General features: G+C 36.0%; 1 protein-coding gene across 1 annotated transcript; it reads left to right on the top strand.

The window, feature by feature from the left end:
- Positions 1–1,666: 1,666 nt before the first annotated feature.
- Positions 1,667–2,644, top strand: LOC150057457 (olfactory receptor 14I1-like). Its single transcript, XM_090340020.1, has one exon. The coding sequence runs from the start codon at positions 1,667–1,669 to the stop codon at positions 2,642–2,644; it is 978 nt and encodes a 325-aa protein (XP_090196146.1).
- The last annotated feature ends 16,795 nt before the right edge of the window (positions 2,645–19,439 follow it).

Below are 19,439 nucleotides of genomic sequence, written 5' to 3'. Positions count from 1 at the left end.
AAAGTATCTTCTCTCACTTTACAAATAAATTTAATTTATTTATTCATGACTCAAAGATTTTTAGAGAAATAAATTAAGAAAATAATTGTCATGACTGGGAATGTGAATTAGTAGTAGACTTCTCATCTACCATATATGAAGTCCTGGGTTCATTTCCCCAGTACTAGAAAAAGCCAGAAATGCTACAGCTCAAGTGATAGAATGCTAGCCTTGAGCAGAAAAAGCTCAAGGACAGTGTCCAGTGCCTGGGGCTCACCCAGGACTGCCAATAATAATAATAATAACAATAATAATAATTTTCAAAAGAAATGGGGGGAGTCAAATTTTCAGTGAAATAAAATCATTGTAATTAGAAAAAGTCATTTTTCAAACTCTGCTAGTATCTGCACAGAAATGTCACAGTAAACCACCTCATTATACAAGTGTATTTGAACTAAACATCATAATTCATGTACATCAAGGTAAGGATAGTTGCAGATGTTTTGTAATGACAAATGAATTAAATATGAATAAAATGAAAATGACTTGCATTTTAATTAAAATCCCTCAATTCTAGACTCTGTAACCACTGGAAATAAGATAGTACTAGGATAAGATCTCTGTGTAAGCCATTTTAACACGGAAAAGTAAGATCTACAAGTTTGATTACTCAACACAACATGCACCAAAACAAGTAAGTGTAAGACTGCTTAACTGAGTTATTTTAGAATATGATTTCAACAAAAGCTGTTAAAGAAAATAGAAAAGAGACTAAGAAAGGCTGTTGGACCTTTGTGAAATATTGCATTCCTTGATTAGAAGGAGGGTGGTTTTAGACAATGAATGACATAGGAGAAGCACAGCCAGAAAACTAGCTGGGAACTGCCAACAGAAAAGTGAAATATTATGAGTTCTCCCATCGGCTCTCTTGTGGACATTAGAAATAATGGAAGAAACACTCACAAGAATGTCTTCAAGAGAAAATCAAGAGAATGATATCCCTTGCAAAGAAGAAGCCACATTCAGTTATTAATCCTGTTAGAGTAACGTTTTCTGATGAAGTTAGTTACAGAAGAAAACATAGAAAATTCATGAGGTTGGGGATTTAGCTCAGTGGAAGAGCACTTGACTGGCAAATGCTAAGGCCCTGAGTTCAGGTAAGCTCTGTGGGAAAAAAAGAAAATTCACTTTTGATTTCTAGTATTTACATAATGAATAAATTTGCCAAATTTCAGATGTAGTAGAATGATATAGAAGCTCTCTTACAGGTGTTAGCATAACCAACTGAAAATGGACTGGGAAAAAAAACAATATTGGATATGTCCTGGCATAAGAACAGAAGATATTTTACATAACAATATGCACATATTTAAATCAATAAAACATAGAGGGACATAGTATTTTGAAAAACCTATATGCCTATTTCTATGTAGGAAAATAAAAATTCAGAAAAGAAAATGTGAATTAACAATGTATAAATGTATAGGATTTCAAGATACAGGGTTAGTAGAATAGCACAAGTGGTAAAGTTACCTGCCTAGCAAATGTGGAACTTTGAGTTCTTATTCAACACTGAAAAAGTATCAAGATACTACATTTACTTCTTTTGCTCCAGGTTCATAATACAAAGCTTTTGATTTTATTTGTAGCCATTATGATTACATTCCATTTGTAACTGCTCTAAAACATGGGGTCTACGCCATATACGCAGAAAATGGACAACTTCACCTTCTTCACAGAATTCCTCCTCATGGATGTCTCCAGCTCCAGAGAGCTCCAACTTTTGCAGAGTCTGCTCTTCTTACTCATTTACCTGGGAGCCTTAACTGGGAATCTTACCACAATTACTCTAATTGTGACAGACAACCATCTCCACTCTCCAATGTACTTTTTTATAAGTAATTTGTCCCTCATAGACCTTTGTAGCATCTCAGCTATTGTTCCCAAATCCATTGTGAATTCCATGACAGGCAGGAAGACAATCTCCCTGAGAGACTGTGCTGCTCAGGTTTTCCTGTTTATCTTCCTTGTCTGTACAGCGTTTGCTTTCCTTGTGGTCATGGCCTATGATCGCTATGTTGCCATCTGCCGCCCTCTGCACTATGGGCTCATCGTCACGCCGAGGATGTGTGTCCAGGCAGCAAGCGGCTCTTGGGCCTCTGGTCTGATCTATTCTGCAGTCCACACCTGTGCCATGTTCAGGCTTCCCTTCACAAAGACCAATGTGATCCAGCAATTTTTCTGTGACATACCTCAAATACTGAGGATATCATCTTCAGATGTTCAGTTTTCTGAATTAGTGATCCTTATCATTAGTTTTTGCCTTGTCTTGGCCTGTTTGGTCTTTATGCTTACATCCTACATCACGGTATTTTCAACTGTGCTGAAGATGCATTCTATGGAAGCCAGGAACAAAGCTTTCTCCACCTGTTCCCCACAGCTGGCAATTCTCCTTTTGTTTGTCATTTCTGGATCAGTGGCTGTATTAGGGCCTACTGCAAATAAAGCTTCCCTTAACAATCTTCTGCCAGCCATGTTCTACACCATGCTGCCTCCATTCATAAACCCCATCATCTACAGTCTCAGGAACAGGGAGATTAACTCTGCTCTACGCAGAATGCTCATCTGTCCTTCGGAGTTCCTAATCAAGGGTTTTTCACACTAACAAAAGCATAAGTACAACTCTATTTGGAAGTGACTTAAGTGATCATTGATAAATATTCTTAAATTTGGTTCTATACCTTTATTTTTTGGTATTCAGTGTATGATTTTCATCTACAGGTATTGGTGAACTGCGACTGCATGTGTTCATTCCTTTCCTTAAACTCTATTGTATAATTTATATACATGTTATTCACCATTATAGGAACCTTGTCAACATGTTCAAGAAAATTGGACAATATTTGGTGCTACAAGTATGATGTCATGACTGGGCACATTGGTTCATGCCTGTAATCCTAGCTACTCAGGAGGATAAGATTGAGGATCAAGGTTCAAAGTCAGCCCAGGAAAGAAAGGACCTGACACTCTTATCTACAATTAACCTCTAGAAAAGGGGAAATGGGTCTTGGCTCAAGGGTAGGGGGTAGCCTTGAGCTGAAGAGCTCAGGGACAGTGTCCTGGCCGAGTACAAGCCCCATGAATCACAAAATTAAAAAAAAGACTGATGTCATGAAAAATCCATACCGCATTTGTTACTACTTTATCAGATGACTGTAGATTTATAAGAACTTTAGGGCCTTATATATTGCAACTCTGTATAAAACTACTTGGTTCTGTTAGGGAATTCCAGTATACACATTATTCTTTACATTCACTCTTTGAACAAGGACTAGAGGAAGTGACAAAGTAATTGCTGCATGTAGAAACCTAACTAAGAATACAGGAAGGTGACTCTCCTGAAACTCTCCTCAGACACTGGGAATCCTGTCACTCAGATTCCTCAAACTCCTGAATTATTTTTGTAATAGTCATTTCAACAAATTGGGAGAATGATAACCCACAGAAGTTTTAATTTGCATTTCCCTGATGACTAATGATTTCAGAATATTATTTTTATATCTATTGCCCACTGTTATGCTACTAATAGGCTTTTTGATTAATATAACTTTGTAGTATAATTTGAAGTCAGGACATATAATGCCTTCCACATTGTTATTTTTCTTCCTGCTTGCTTTGAAGATTTGATGTCTTCTCTGGCTACATGAAAAATATTCCAATTCATAAGATATTTTATTGAAATTTTAATAACATTGCATCAGGTCTGTGTATGCAGTGAGTTATATAGACATTATGACAATCTTTGCGTGTGTGCACACTTATTGGAGTTTGGGCTTACTTGCTGTCCTTTAGCTTTATCACTCAAGGATAGCACTCTAACACTTAGGTCACAGATCTACTCCTGATTTGGAAAGGATTAATTGGAGCTATGAGTTTTATGGACTTTCCTGTTTGAGCTGGTTTTGAACAGTGTCTCCCAGACCTCACTTTCAAGAGAAGCTAGGATTACAGGTGTGAGCCACTGTTCTATAACCATTTTAATTTTTCTTACATGGCTGATGTATGCCATCTGCGTATATCATTTACAATTCCTCTTACTCACATTTTACAGATCTTTTACATACTGATATTGATAATCACAGTCTCCCCTCAGTAGATGATTGGATCAACAAGATGTGGTACTTATTCACAATGGAATTCTATGCTGCCATCAAAAAGAATAATATCACCCCATTTGTTAGGAATTGGAAAGAATTGGAAAAAAATCATATTCAGTGAAGTAAGTTAGACCCAAAGGAATATAGGTTCAATGGTCTCCTTCATTTGTAATAATTAGTATACACCTGGGACCCTCCTAACAAAGGATCACAATAGCTTAAAACCTATATGCATAAGGTCATGTAAGATGAGGTTAAATGAATGAACTCTAGGATATGGAAACAAGAGTTTTATCTTGTGTGATTGTTGTTATTAGTGTGCTATGTTATTTATCTTCTCTTGTTGTCCCCTTATGGCTAATCTCATGTGGTTACTGCATCTGACTTTGTTACCTGATATATTATATTGTATATATGTCTGTTTATTTATTTGAAATAAGAAGTGAAGGGGGACAACAAGATAATTGTGAAGGGGTGGGGGCAGAGAAATGGAGACAAAAACATGAGAAGGGGTATAAGTGTGTGAGAAAGTAATGCACCTACTACTTGAAGAATGAACTGTAACTCTGCTATACATTATCCCAACAATAAAAATTTTAAAAACTATCATGTAGGGTCTAAGAACCTTAAAAAAACAGAAAAAAGAAAAGTAAAGAAAATAATCCCCAGGTTTTCTGATTTTAAAATAGATATGCATTGAATATTGTATTAGTGTAGGTTAATTTTATCTATGAAATACATAAATTTTAAAATTATCATTTGGATATTTAAAATTACATATTCATTATTACAAAAGAAATATATACATTAACTAACTTATATGACTATAACCCTTCTGTACGTCACCTTTGCTATAAAATTTTTTAAATAATAAAATTGTATATTGTCTTGATCAACTTTCATTTGTTTGAGCTTTTAAAATAGATGATCAAGAGCAAAAATTACAATCCAATGATTATAATAGATGTACAAACATAAAAGGTATTTATGAAACTCATGAAAACAAGTCAAGGAAGATTTACTCTTTTCATCATTATTATTAGCATTATTAGTATTTTTCTCTAAGGGAAGTCTTGGAAATTTCACTTACTTGGTAGGCAAGCACTATAGTACTTGAGGCAAGGCTTCATCAATTTTTGCCCTAATTACTTTTTTTAAAGAGTCATTCTTTTTTGCCTTGGTCAGCTTAGACCACGATCCTCGTATTTATGCTTTCTTCTATGGCTGGGATAACAGTTGTATAACAGCTTTTATGTTACAGTGCAGTGTTGTGGACTTGTTGTTAGAGATAGCATAGAATCCTACTCTTCCTGAATAGCCAAGGCATGTAGGAGTAAAGGGACTATTAAGCAAAACTCAGGTAGCTCAACTCTCAAAGATCATGGGCAATTTGCAATAGATAGAATAGATTGAAGGTCAGTGGATAGAAAATTACTAAGAGAAAATTTTAAAAGTAAGAAAGATTTGGCACTAAAACAACCTAACAGAATACTTGATGAGGCACACTAGAAAAATCACCTACAGAAGATAAACATTGAGCAAGCTGATTAGATGATGATGGTGACGAAATGTCAGGACAAGCTATCCTTGCTGAAATGATGTGGAAGTTTCCTTGCTATAATTTAAATTTTACACAAAAGTTTACAGTTGGTCTGAAGGAACAATGTGTCTGTAAGTTTGAGGTCCTTAGAATTACATAAATAACATATGTTTGTTGCAAATTTGCTTCACTGAGGACTATTCAAGTAGATGTCCTAAAACAACAACTGAGTGAAGGAAGCTTCATGTTAAAAATGGTTGGATCTGCAAATTTTTCAGCCAAAAGATGGCAATAAAGTTAAAACAAACAGGCATCTATGACATAACATTTTAATTAGTAATCTTACCTGGAATTCAGTGTCTCAATGCTTCTGTGAAAATGTAAAACTTTGCAAAATCAAAATGACATAATACTCAGTTGCCAAATAGAGCAAACTTATCTGAAGGAAAAGGTAACATGCTCCTAAAAGGAGTGAATGGTTTCATTTGAGTATGTCTTTACCTCTTGTTTGAGACAAATATTTAGGTGCACTAAATTTAAATTTATAGCATTGAATGAACTCTGATATTCCTGTGACCCAGTTCTTCAGTGAGAACTTGTGAAATATTCATTGTATCCCACATAAAAGTTAAGTAAGTAAGCCAGGTGTGGTGGCTCACACCTGTAATCCTAGCTACTCAGGAGGCTGAGATCTGAGGATCAAGGTTCAAAGCCATCCTGTGCACAAAAGGACCTGGGACTGGGACGTGGGGCTGTGGCTCAATGATAGGGTGGTAGCCTTGAGCTGAGGAGCTCAGGGACAGCACCTAGACCAGAGTTCAAGCACCATGACCTCCTCCCAAATTAAGTAAAAAGAGATGAACTGCTTTTTTCTTTTACTTAATTTTCCTGCCAAGATGATGTACAGAGGGGTTACAGTTACATACATAAGGTAGTGAGTACATTTTTCTCGCACTTTACATCTCCCAACCACCTCTAAGCTCTAAAGTTCATTTTCAACATATTGTCTCGTGATTATCACTGTTAAATTGGTTCACCCTTTGGCCATTTTCTCATCATCTTGTTCCCCTTCCCTAATTCAAATAAACATATAAATTAATTTTTTTCTTTTTGAAAAATTCTTAAACAAAGGATCACAAAAACTCAATAACTATGTACATATGACCATATATGATAATGCTAAATGAACTAAGCTCTAAGATATGGTAACAAGAGGTTTTTCTTTTAGTTGTTATTGTTAAGGGACTATGTGAAGTTATTTCTTTTTTTCTTTTTTCCCCACCTTAGTTTTTTCACTGTTATCACTATATTTGATTTTGGTACCCTATATACTTAATGCATAAATATGTATGAATATATGGATTGAATGTACTTATTTATAATTTGGTAAAGAATGATATTAGAAATCCCATTCATCCTTCTGCAACCAGACCTGGTGCAACTTCTCCAGGTTTGCTCAGGGGTCTCAAGGGGGAGCATACCCCAATAAACTTTCCACTATTTGCCTTAAAAAAGAAATCCCATTCATTTTATATACAATTTTAGAAATGCAAAGAAAATACTTCATAAATGTTGTAAGAAAATGAAGAATGCTCATGAATAAATCCTGAATCTTCTCCTCTGCACAAAAACATTCATTAGTCTGTTATGATGCAATCTGAGATTATGAATGTAAGGTGAATTTAGCATGAGAATATTTGAATTACTTTGTATTTAGGAGAAGAAACAGGTAATATGAAGAATGGAGGAAAAAATATATATCACATTTTCTGTATCCATTTATATATAGTAGGGCATCTGGATTGTTTCCATTGCCTGGATTGTTTCCATTGCCTGGCTATTGTGAATACTGCAGAGATGAACATAGCTGAGCAGGTGTCTTTATCATATCTAGGGTTATGATGTTCAGGATAGATGCCCAGGAGTGGGAGGGTGGGATCGTAGGGAAGGTCTATTTTCAGATCTTTGAGAAACCTCCAAACTGCTTTCCAGAGTGGCTGAACTAGTTTACATTCCCAGAAAACGTGCAATAGGGTTCCTCTTTCTCCATAACCCAGCCAACATTTGTTGTCTGAGTTCAGAATATTGGTCATTCGCTAAATGAAAGGATCTCTAGGATATAGAAACATAAGCCATATAATGAATGATTGTTGTTCTTAAGGTAATATGTTATCTCTCATCTCTTTTGTTGTCCCTTGATTATCTCATATTGTTACAGTATCTCACTTTGTTACCTGATATATCGGATATATTTGTATTTGGTTATTTGAAATTGGATAGGGAAGGGGGGGGAAACAAGATGAGGGATGGGGGTGGGGGAGAAGGAAATAGGGACCAAGACATGTGAAAGGGTATCAATGTATGGTAATTAATGCACCATATATCTGGCAAATATCATGTAACCCTTCTATTAATTACAATAAAAATATATATGAAAAAAAGAATATTGGTCATTCTAATTGGGTTAAAGTGATATCATATGGTTGTTTTTATTTGCATTTCCTTTATGACCATGATTGATGAGCATTTTCTCATATGTTTTTCTGCTATTTTAACCTCTTCTTTTGATAAATCTCCCTTTAGTTCCCTTGCCCATTTAGTGACTCGTTTGTTGGGTTTCAGGGGGATTCATTTCTTGAGTTCCCTGTATATACTGGGTAATAAGCATTTGTCTGATGTATTATTGGTAAATGGACATGGAGTTTGGCCTAGTGGTAGAGTGCTTGCCTAGCATGCACAAAGACCTGGGTTCGATTCTGGATACCACATACATCGAAAAAAAAGCTGGAAGTGGTGCTGTGGCTCAGGGGTAGAGCTCTAACCTTAAGAGATGTCCAAGGATGGCGCTCAGGCCCTGCATTCAAGCCATATAATGAAAAATTATTGTCCTTAATGTACTATGTTGTCTCTCCTCTCCTTTGCTATCCCTTGGTTATCTCATATTGGTATAGTATCTCACTTTGTTATCTGATATATTGAAGTTATTTGTATTTGGATATTTGAAATTTGATAGGGAAGGGGGGAAAACCAAGATGGGAGGGGGGTGTGGGGGGGGAGGGAAATGGGTACCAAGACGTGTGAAAGGGTATCAATGTATGTGAATTAATGCACCTTCTATCTGGCAAATATCATGTAATCCTTTTACTAATTACAATAAAAAACAAAAAGGAAAAAAAATGCAAGGCATATAAAATTGATTGGTGTCTGTATTATGAAGTACTTGCCACAGTTTTTTATAAATGTATTTGATCGTAGTTGGCTTATCTCTATATTTGTTTTAACAGAAAATATATCTGCATAATTTTTTATTTAAATAACACTATAAAAGATTGAGAAGTGGCATTGTGGCTCTAGTGGTAGAGCATTAGTCTTGAGCTGAAGAGCACAGGAACAGAACGCAGGCCCAGAGTTCAAACTTCATGACTGACAAAAAAAAAAAGAGAAGAGAAGAAAAGGAAAAAAAAGGCAAGAAAGAAAGAAACAAACCAACAAACAAAGGATCAGTGTTGCATTTCTATATCTTTACATAGAGAATTATGCATTTATTTTGCCCAATTTCTTTTCTACATAATTTTTTTCATAAATCTTTATTGTAATTAATGGAAGGGTTACATTATATTTGCAAGATAGAAGGTGCATTAATTCACATACATTGATACCCTTTCTCATGTCTTGGTCACCATTTCCCTCCCCCCACCCCCACCCCTCATCTTGTTTTCCCTCCTTTCTATATCTTTACATGGAGAATTACGCAGTTATTTTGCTCAATTTCTTTTCTACATAAATTTTTTTTGAATATTTTTTAAATTTTTTTATTGTAATTAGTAAAAGGGTTACATGATATTTGCCAGATAGAAGGTGCATTAATTCACATACATTGATACCCTTTCACATGTCTTGGTACCCATTTCCCTCACCCCACACACCCCCCTCCCGTCTTGGTTTTCCCCCCTTCCCTATCAAATTTCAAATATCCAAATACAAATAAATTCAATATATCAGATAACAAAGTGAGATTCTATACCAATATGAGATAACCAAGGGATAGCAAAGGAGATGAGAGACAACATAGTACATTAAGGACAACAATCATTCATTATATGGCTTTTGTTTCTTTTTTTAATTGTAATTAGTAAAAGGGTTACATGATATTTGCCAGATAGAAGGTGCATTAATTCACATACATTGATACCCTTTCACATGTCTTGGTACCCATTTCCCTCCCCCCCACACCCTCCACCCGTCTTGGTTTTCTCCCCTTCCCTATCAAATTTCAAATATCCAAATACAAATAAATTCAATATATCAGATAACAAAGTGAGATACTATACCAATATGAGATAACCAAGGGACAGCAAAGGAGATGAGAGATAACATAGTACATTAAGGCTTTTGTTTCTACATAAATTTTTATGTTCACTTTTGCTCTAGGCTATTGTATTCCAGATACATTAATGTTCAAGTATATTATTTCTAATTTCCAGAAACATTGGAAAAGTATTTTTCTGATTCCTTTTTCTTTAGAATTTCTCCCCAGGACATACTATTATTTCTTTTAGCAGACTTATGTGATTCTACACTAATATATGTATGTTTTCAAATAAAGTATAAATTGAATTATTTCTTCAGTCATGAAAGGATTGTTTTTCAGTATTTATTAACAAATAACATAATTTTGGAGACAATGTTTTCCTACTGTTTTACAAGGTAGACTGGCTATAGGGAACTAATTTAAAATATGTCAATCACATCACAAACTTAGCAGTTTTTATAAATGAATCATGTAGCATTTACTCATTCAATAATTAAAGACATTTATTACTATAATTTTATTTTTGTTAATGGTGAAATTCAGTTATTTTATGTGGCACCCAGAAATTTAACCCAGGTCTTCATGCACACAACATACACCATACCACTAAGCCACATTCCCAGTCCAGTATAGCAATTTTTGTGCTATATACCATGTGCAATCCATTAGTATAGCTGCTTCCTAACTGAAATTTTGTTTTTGCTGTTCTTAATGTACTATGTTATTTCTCTTCTCTTCTTTTTTTGCCCTTTGGTTAATCTCTTGTTGTTACTGTATCTGACTTTGTGACCTGGTATATTGTTTATTTGAAATAGGAAAGGGAACAAGATGATTGGGAGGGGTGGGGAGAAGGAAACGGGGACAAAAACATGAGGAGTATCAACGTGTGAGAAGTAATGCACCTACTACCTAGCAAATGTAACTGTAACCCCTCTATACCCTAACAATAAAATAATTAAAAATGTTTATAAAAAGATCCCTCCATTACCCATATACCCTGTCTATCACATTCTGGTAACCATCATTTGGGTCTCTAGATATATCAATCCAACATTTTGAGATTTCACATGAGTGGGACAATGGGGTATTTATCCTTTACCTGGCTTATTATGTCCCTAAAGTCTTCTTAGTCCATTTGCATTGTAGACAGTTACAAAACATCCCCATACCTGTTGATCATTTTTATGCCACTAGCAAGCTTTATTGGTCACCATGAATGACTGTTGCAAAACTTGAAGATGGGAAGTACGAAGCCTTCCACCTTCTCATTTTTCCTTCAGATCACTTGGGATATTTCACGTCTTCTCTGTTATGTACAAATGTTAAGGATTGCCCTGGGATTTTAATGATTATTGCATGAAGTCTATAGATGATTTAAGTAATATGAATGTATGGCAATCTTAATTATTCCAATGTTTCATGGATACCTTTTATCCATTAATAGCATTTACAATTTCTTGTACCTGTTTTCCACCTATCAGATCTTTTACCTACCACATTTAACTTAATACCTATGTTATTTTAATACTACTTTCAGTGGGGTATATATCCATATTCCTTTAAGCTAGTTTGTATTTAGGGTTAGAAATGTGACTTCTTTATGTATATTTATTTGTATCTTGTAGAATTTGTCATGTCTAAGCATTCCTTGTTGGAGTCTTCAGAGTTTCTTCACAATGTCACTAAGCAAACAAAACATTTCACTTCTTTTTTCCTTCTTGTTGTAATTCTTCCACTCATTTTAGGTAGCCTAAGCTTATAGTCACTGTCTCTCACCCCATAACAGAGACAGACAAAAGGTCCTTACTGCTTGTGGAGCCCTGCATGATGGTAGGTGCAAAGGCTGGTGGCCTGGGCTTTGGGGCCAGCCTCAGGCCTGTGTATATAGGATAAACAGCTACTCGGGACATCCCGCAACTTTCTAAAAGACAAATTCAGTCCATCTGGACATTCCAGATGTGAAGAGGTTGCCGACATAATAAAGTGGAGGGAGAAAGTCACACTGTCCATATCTATTTGTTTAAAGAAAACTACAGACATGTCTTCAGGAGGTCACTTTGGATAACAATGTGAGACCTCTCCAGGTGAGACAGCCACAGCGACCCTAGTCAGTGTGTGTTCCTGGGATGAAGGATGGGGAAACAGACCTGTGAGAGAGAAGAGGGGACCAGCGAAGAAGTTTTCCATTGACAGCCAGTGATAGGTGTTCATCATTCTGTTGTATTCCAGAAAACAGAGAGACACCCCATTACTCATTTAAAGTAGCTAGGAATTTTAATACACTGTGCGGTGACTACACCCAACTAGTTGGATAGTAGAGTGCAATGCCAGCGGGGGTTTTTAGGGCATGAACTTCGGGCAGATGGTGTGTGAATGCAAGAAAGCAAACAAGCAAAGTTACAGAAGCAGAAATTAGCAGTTATTGACAGCAGTTACAATTCAGTGTCGTAAATCATTAAGGAAAACAATTTTGGAAACCTTTATCGTTATCGATTATTGTCGATCATCATACAGAACAAGGTTCCCATTCCAATTATTTCTGGAATTTTGTGTTGATAAGCTTTAGCTTGTAGTTATGTTCGGTTTCCTTCATTCCTTTCTTTTACTACTTTTGGTCATTGCTATTTCCAGTTTCCACCCAGGCTATCATTTTGACCGGGCTTTGGGGGGGATCAGGGGGAGAGAAATCCCTCCATTCCTTGATCCTGCCTCTATGCAAGCTAGTTTACACAAGCAAAATGTGCAGCTAGCCTCATTATGAGAAATTTATGCAATTTTCATAGGCAAAGAGCATAAGGTCACCTGTTGGAGGCGTTAGGAATGGGGAGACTTCTACAGCTGTCTCTGGGCATCAGAGATATCACATAGCCCAGGGGTTCTACATTTGTGATGAGACCTGGGCAGACAGCATTCTGCTGGTATCGCTGGAGTCTAGAAATACTTGCAGTTTCAGGACCAGAAGGCAGAGCTAGCACGGGTTACATTATTTAATTCAGAGAAAGGGCTGAGATGCCAAAACCTATATCTAAAATTATATTCTTATACTCCATGAAACTATATCTAAAACTGGGTTCCAGATGTCCCTCAATTGATGAGTGGATCAACAAGATGTGGTATTTGTACACAATGGGATTCTATGCGGCTGTCAGAAAGAATGACATCGCCCCATTTGTTAGGAAATGGAAAGACTTAGAAAAAATCATATTAAGTGAAGTTAAGCCAGACTCAAAGAAACATAGGCTCAATGGTTTTCCTTATTTGTCATAATCAGTAGAAACCTTGGGCTCTCCTAGCAGAGACTTGCAATAGAGCAAAACCTAGATACATAAGGCCATATAGTATGACGCTAAATGAAAGGACCTCTAGGATATAGAAACAAAAGCCACATAATGAGTGATTGTTGTCAATGTACTATGTTATCTCTCATCTCTTTTGCTGTCCCTTGGTTATCTCATATTGTTACAGTATCTCACTTTATTATCTGATATATTGGATATATTTGTTTTTGGTTATTTGAAATTGGATAGGGAAGGGGGGAAAACAAGATGAGGGGTGGAGGTGGAGGGAGGGAAATGAGGACCAAGACATGAGAAAGGGTATCAGTGTATGTGAATTAATGCACCTTCTATCTGGAAAATATAATGTAACCCTTCTAGTAATTACAATAAAAAGTATATAAAAAAACTGGGTTCCTACACATTCCCCTTGCTGTGTATAGAGTTGACTGTGCTAGCTGCCTTTGTTGAAGTGTCTGATGTATTTTTAAGTAGGAACAAGAAAATAACATATTTTGTAGTTGCCTCTTTGTGAAAATTGTTATGGAATGTATTGGCAGTCAATGGCTTGAGCAGTAGGCATGGTGCTTATGCCCTGGTTCCCAGGATAAAGAAATGCAAAGAGGGCCACGTGTGTTTACAGTGAAGAGTAGCACTATCCCATTCTGTTCTGCTTTCTTGTGTACATGCTGTACATAAAGGACAAAGGAGTTTCAACTTCCATCTCATCTTTGTAGATGCTAGAGAGGCTGCCAATATATGATAAAAACAGAAATAGTGGACGAATAAACTTTGTAAGTTTTGTGTTAAGATTCCCAGAAAAAGTCTTCTGGAAAATCTAAGCATTCTATCCCACTGGGTTAGTGGACAAAAGTTCTAGAATGCTCATATTTTAAAGACACTTTTCAAATAATAATTTGTTGCTCCTGTGCAGTCAGTGAAGACTGTTGTGTATATGGTGTACTAACCTGAGTCCTTACTTGAAAGCACCTAGTGTATCTAGATGTTTAGAAGTGTCCATTATATAGTAAACATAGAGTTTGTAAAATATCACTTTTTAATTTAAATTTTGTTACAAAGATGATGTACAGAGGAGTTACAGTTATGTAAGTCAGGTTATGAGTACATTTGTTTTTGAAGAGTGTTTCCCCTTCCTGATTTCTCCCAGTTTTTCCCTCCCAATCCCCCATCCTCCCCCAAGTTGTATAGTTCATCTCCACCATAGTGTTTAGTGAGTATCACTGCTAAATTGGTTCATCCTTTGCCATACCATTTCTGTGTTTCCCCTTCCCCTCTCCATATTAGATTAACTTATATGCAAGATAAAGGGTACAGAAACCATAAACAGTGACAAAAAGAAATAAATCAAATTGATGGAGGAAAAAGAAAGAAAAAAAGAAAGAAAGAAAAGCAGGCAAACAGTAAAATACAAAAACCTCTTGTTTCCATTTCTTGAAGTTCATTTTGATAAGCATCATTTAATATGGTCATATACACATAGGTACTAGGCCATTGTGATCCTCTCCTAAGAATGTCCTCCGTTGTTCTCACTCTAGAAATATTCAGAGTACTGTTTAATAATCATGAATGGGGCACATCACATCAGGGAAATGGAAACCTATGCTGTAGAAGGCCTAACTCATGGCCCAGTGCTCATTTCCTGGTTTTGGGACCCAATCTGCCTGTGGCCCATTTGGAAGGCGTGGCTTTGGTTTGTGATGTAAAGTAAGGCTAACTCTGGGATAGAACCAAAACCCTTCTGCCCTCTCAGAGAGCAGGATTCCCCTTCTTTAACCACCTCCCCCCACCCTGCCCACTTTTGTGTTGATAGGCTCCTGCATCTTATATTAGCTGAATGTACTTCCTCAATAAACAAGTTCCTACCTTGATGGGTCTCCCTGATGCATCTGATTGTCCTCTGGCGAGGGAGAGCTGGGTGCGGGCAGTCAGTTGGCCCTTTCCTTTCTCAGCTTGCCCTGGTCAGGGCGTGTTCTCTCTATCCCTCTTGCAAGTCAGGAGGGACCAAGGACTAGAAACCCTGACAATCATGTCCAAGTGTAATTATATTTTACTATTCATTTGAAAGACTTGTAGATGTAAAAACATTCTAGTTATTAGAAATGAGGGTTACCATGCAGCAAATAGAATTCTATGCTTCCATCAGAAAGAATAACATTGCTCCATTTGTTAGGACATGAAAAGACTTGGAAAAAAATGTATTAAGTGAAGTAAGCCAGACTAAAAATATTATTTTTAGACATTATTTTGCTTATATTCACATGAAATACTGCCTTTAGAAAACTGAATGGAAAAACCAGAATGGCAAGTATTGCCTGTATTCTTTCTGTACTTTGGAATAGGTGGGAGGAGAATAATTGCAAAAAGTAAAACTTTATTATGAACATACTTGGACAACTTCAGGTACCATTTTTCTATATCATACATTTTGGCTGGCTGTGTAGTGTGTATATAAGGTACAAATAAAGTCTAAATTTCACATTTAGAACCTAGAAGTTGCCAGTGTATGACAAAGTAGTTAATAAAATTAGCACACGGTATAATTTGTATAAATTGTCATAGGAATCTTTCCCTCTCTATATGACATTTAGATGTGATTTTGTTCATCTCTCAGCATTACACTGATTATTCTTGTCTACTGGTTTGAAGGCAGAAAGAAGGAATTGAACCGAAAAAGGAATAAGGACGAAATGACCAAGTTTAGAAGGTACCTCAGATCATAAGCACTGCTGTGTGTGTGATTTTATTTGATGGTGCTGTGAGCACAGCAGGCAAGTTCACATATGAAACACCTGGTCCTAGGTATTTAGAAGTACTTGGTGTACTTAAAAGTAGAAGTAGAATAAATCTGAAAATAGCTTCACAAAACTTGTGAAACTTGGAAATGGAGTTGTTAAACCACCTCTGTAAGCAGTGTAATGTCTACACTTGTTCACTGGGTTGAGGCAGGTGGTGGAGAAGAAAGTGCTACAAAAGGTACTTTGTAGTATATGTGAGAAAATTTCAGTTTATCCCTTACCTTCTTTGTTAGGTGTATTGCATTTAACTTTACTGTACCATACATATTATATAGAGACTGGACAAATTAATCTTAATTTTATATCTAGCCTCAACATATTAAAGAATTTGCCAACCTATGAAAAAAATTAAAGTTAATGAACTAACATGTTGTATACTATATGTTAAAATTCATGGAAAGGTTATCTCCAGAATAGGACTTTAGAAATAAAATTGTAGGGGGGAAAACAAGATGAGGGTGGGGGTGGGGGGAGGGAAATGGAGACCAAGACATGAGAAAGGGTATCAATGTATGTGAAGTAATTCACCTTCCATCTGGTGAATGTAATGTAACCCTTCTATTAATTACAATAAAAAATATGGAAAAAAGAAATAAAAGTGTAACACCTGTAAGCAACTTGGTACCTATATCAAATGTGATTCTGGAGAAGAATTGAAAGGGACAAAAGATCCTAAGCCCATTTAGAAGATAATCTCAGAATCATTGTTACACTTGTATAGTGCATTGCACACTGCCATGTGTGTAGTGAACGATTAATTCCTTATTGAAATATATGGTTTCTGGGGAAGGGACATGGGGACCAAGACATGTAAAAGAGTATCAATGTATGTGAATTAATGCACCTTCTATCTGGCAAATATCATGTAGCCCTTCTATTAATTACAATAAAAATATATGAAAAAAAGAAATATATGGTTTCTCTAAGATGCTTTAGAGTGCAGGGAGTATGTTAAGAATAGAAGTCAGAAATAATTCATTTTGTAGATATTATTTTTTGAGAATTCATAATGAAATTTTCTTTTTGAAATGGAATGATGAATCCACTTCTGAGCAGTACACAAGGTGTTTGTACTGGTTTAGAAAGGTGACATTTGTTGTTGTGGTATGGAGAAATAGGAATTCTTGTGCACAGTTGATGATAATGTAAATGAGTATATAGTCACTGTAGAAAACTGAATATTCCTCATAAACACTGCAAGAAAGAGTCCCATTATATACAGTACTTCCATTTCTGGGCATTTTTCAAAGGAATTGGAAACAGTGTACTGAAGATTTATCTTAACTTTCATCAGCGTTACTTGAAATAGCAGACATATGAAAGTAATTCTCACTGTGCATCACTAGCAAAATCTATCACCTAACCCCAGTGAACTGGATATAACTTATAATTAGCAGAAACACAAATGAACCTAGAGGATATTATGCTACCTGAACCAAACCACATAGTGGGGAACAAAGACCTCATGATCTCACCCACAAGTGATTCTAAAACTCTGAGTGGATAAATCTGGATCCTGAATTTTTATTGTAAAGGTGATATACACAAAGGTTAAATTACATAAGTTAGGTAATGAGTACAAGGTTTTTTGAACAGTGAATCTGTAATGGAGATATTAAGGATAAAATAAGTCACACAGGAAGAATTAGCTTTACTAGTCTATTGCACTAACAAGTGACTATAATAAACATCAATGCATGAAATATTTCAAAGCTGCTTAACATTTTATGCATTTTACTTTTTAATGTAATATACATGTGTTAATTGTCATTGTTTAAACATTTTACTTCTACACATATCAAACATCACATCATATTTTGTAAATATATACAAATGTTACCATTCAACTAAAAGTTTAATCATAAATAACCCCGAGAAACCCTAGAAGAAAAATCCTAGAAGTAATTTAACTTTCATACCTGAAAGAAAATGATTATCTCATGGTCATACATTAATAAAAATACATAAAGGCCAAGTGCTGGTGACTCACAGCTGTAATTCTAGCTATTCAGCAGTCTGAGATCTGAGTGTCCCAGTTTGAAATCAACCTTCACAGTAAAGACTTAGAGATTCTTTACTCCAGTTAACCACCAAAAAGTCAGAAGAGGAGCCATGGTCTAACATTGGAGACTATCCTCTAGGAATAAAAAGGTCAGGATCAGCCCTCAGACCTTTGGTTCAACTCCAGGAATGACACAGACAGACAGACAGACAGACAGACAGACAGACAGACACACACACACACACACACACACACACACACACACACCACAAAGAGAAAGAACATTTTCAAAAAAAGATGAATTGACTTCTGAACTATATGAGAGTTATTACTTTGGGGTGACATCCTCTTCTTACTGCTATATTGGATAAAAGTGATGATATAGAGTGGTCATGACTTCATGACTTGCCTATTGTGACATCAGTTCCACAATGATGCTACATAAACTTGAGTTCACACATTGAGCAATTTCAGGACAGGAATTCTAAATTAAAAAACAGGCAGATAGAATGAGATTACTTAAGAGCCAAGGGCATCAATGCATATTTCAGCCAATAGGACTAAGGCTCAGGAACTAAGAAAACAAAACTATATCACCTGTATGCATCTCACAGTATATTCATTATGTGTTACCATGTAGACAATCCTGGTACTATACCCAAATTTGTATGGTTTCCTGTCTGCAGTCTTCTCCACTCTATGATCTAATTTCGTCATCGACACTCAACTACTTTGAAAGAATCAAGTATAACATACATCTTTTCACCTGGAACCAATACAGAAATCAAAACTTTCATTACACAGTTGGTGTTGAAGGACAATATTCTGAGTGAAGCTGTAGGAGTTCCAGGACCTTAGGGAAATTTGCTCCGAAGATCTGAGGAGATCTCGGCTAAGCATCCTTCCAAATTTTCTAGGTTGCTTAGCTGTCTCTCTACTGTAATCTCTAAACCACACACACTATCTCCCATATGAAAAGAGAAAACACAAAACACAATGTAAATAGTAGAGTTTTCTAACACAACTAGGCAGGTTCACCCAGGCGAGTTCCAATGCCCTGAATTTCTTCTTGATATAGTAGAATTGCAGGAACATCTCATGATAGCCTTCTTTGTTTTCAGCCTACAGTCATCACACACCTTTTTAAATAATTTGGTAATGTTAATCAGGCTCTTCTGAGGTATGGAACATATATTCAATAGAGAACTAACTGAGGAAAGCAAAGAATACATTTCTAATTAAACCCCAAATTCTTAAAAAAAAAAAAGATGACAAACCAAATTCCAAAAATGGGTAGCTCAGGTATCATTTCAAGATTCAGCAAGTGTGCTCACTGCAGGACAGCTTCCAAATAGTTG

This window comes from Megascapheus bottae, chromosome 10 (assembly GCF_031878675.1).
Source record: "Megascapheus bottae isolate mThoBot1 chromosome 10, mThoBot2.hap1, whole genome shotgun sequence".
Lineage (NCBI taxonomy): Eukaryota > Metazoa > Chordata > Mammalia > Rodentia > Geomyidae > Megascapheus > Megascapheus bottae.
This window is presented reverse-complemented; position numbering and strand designations above follow the sequence as displayed.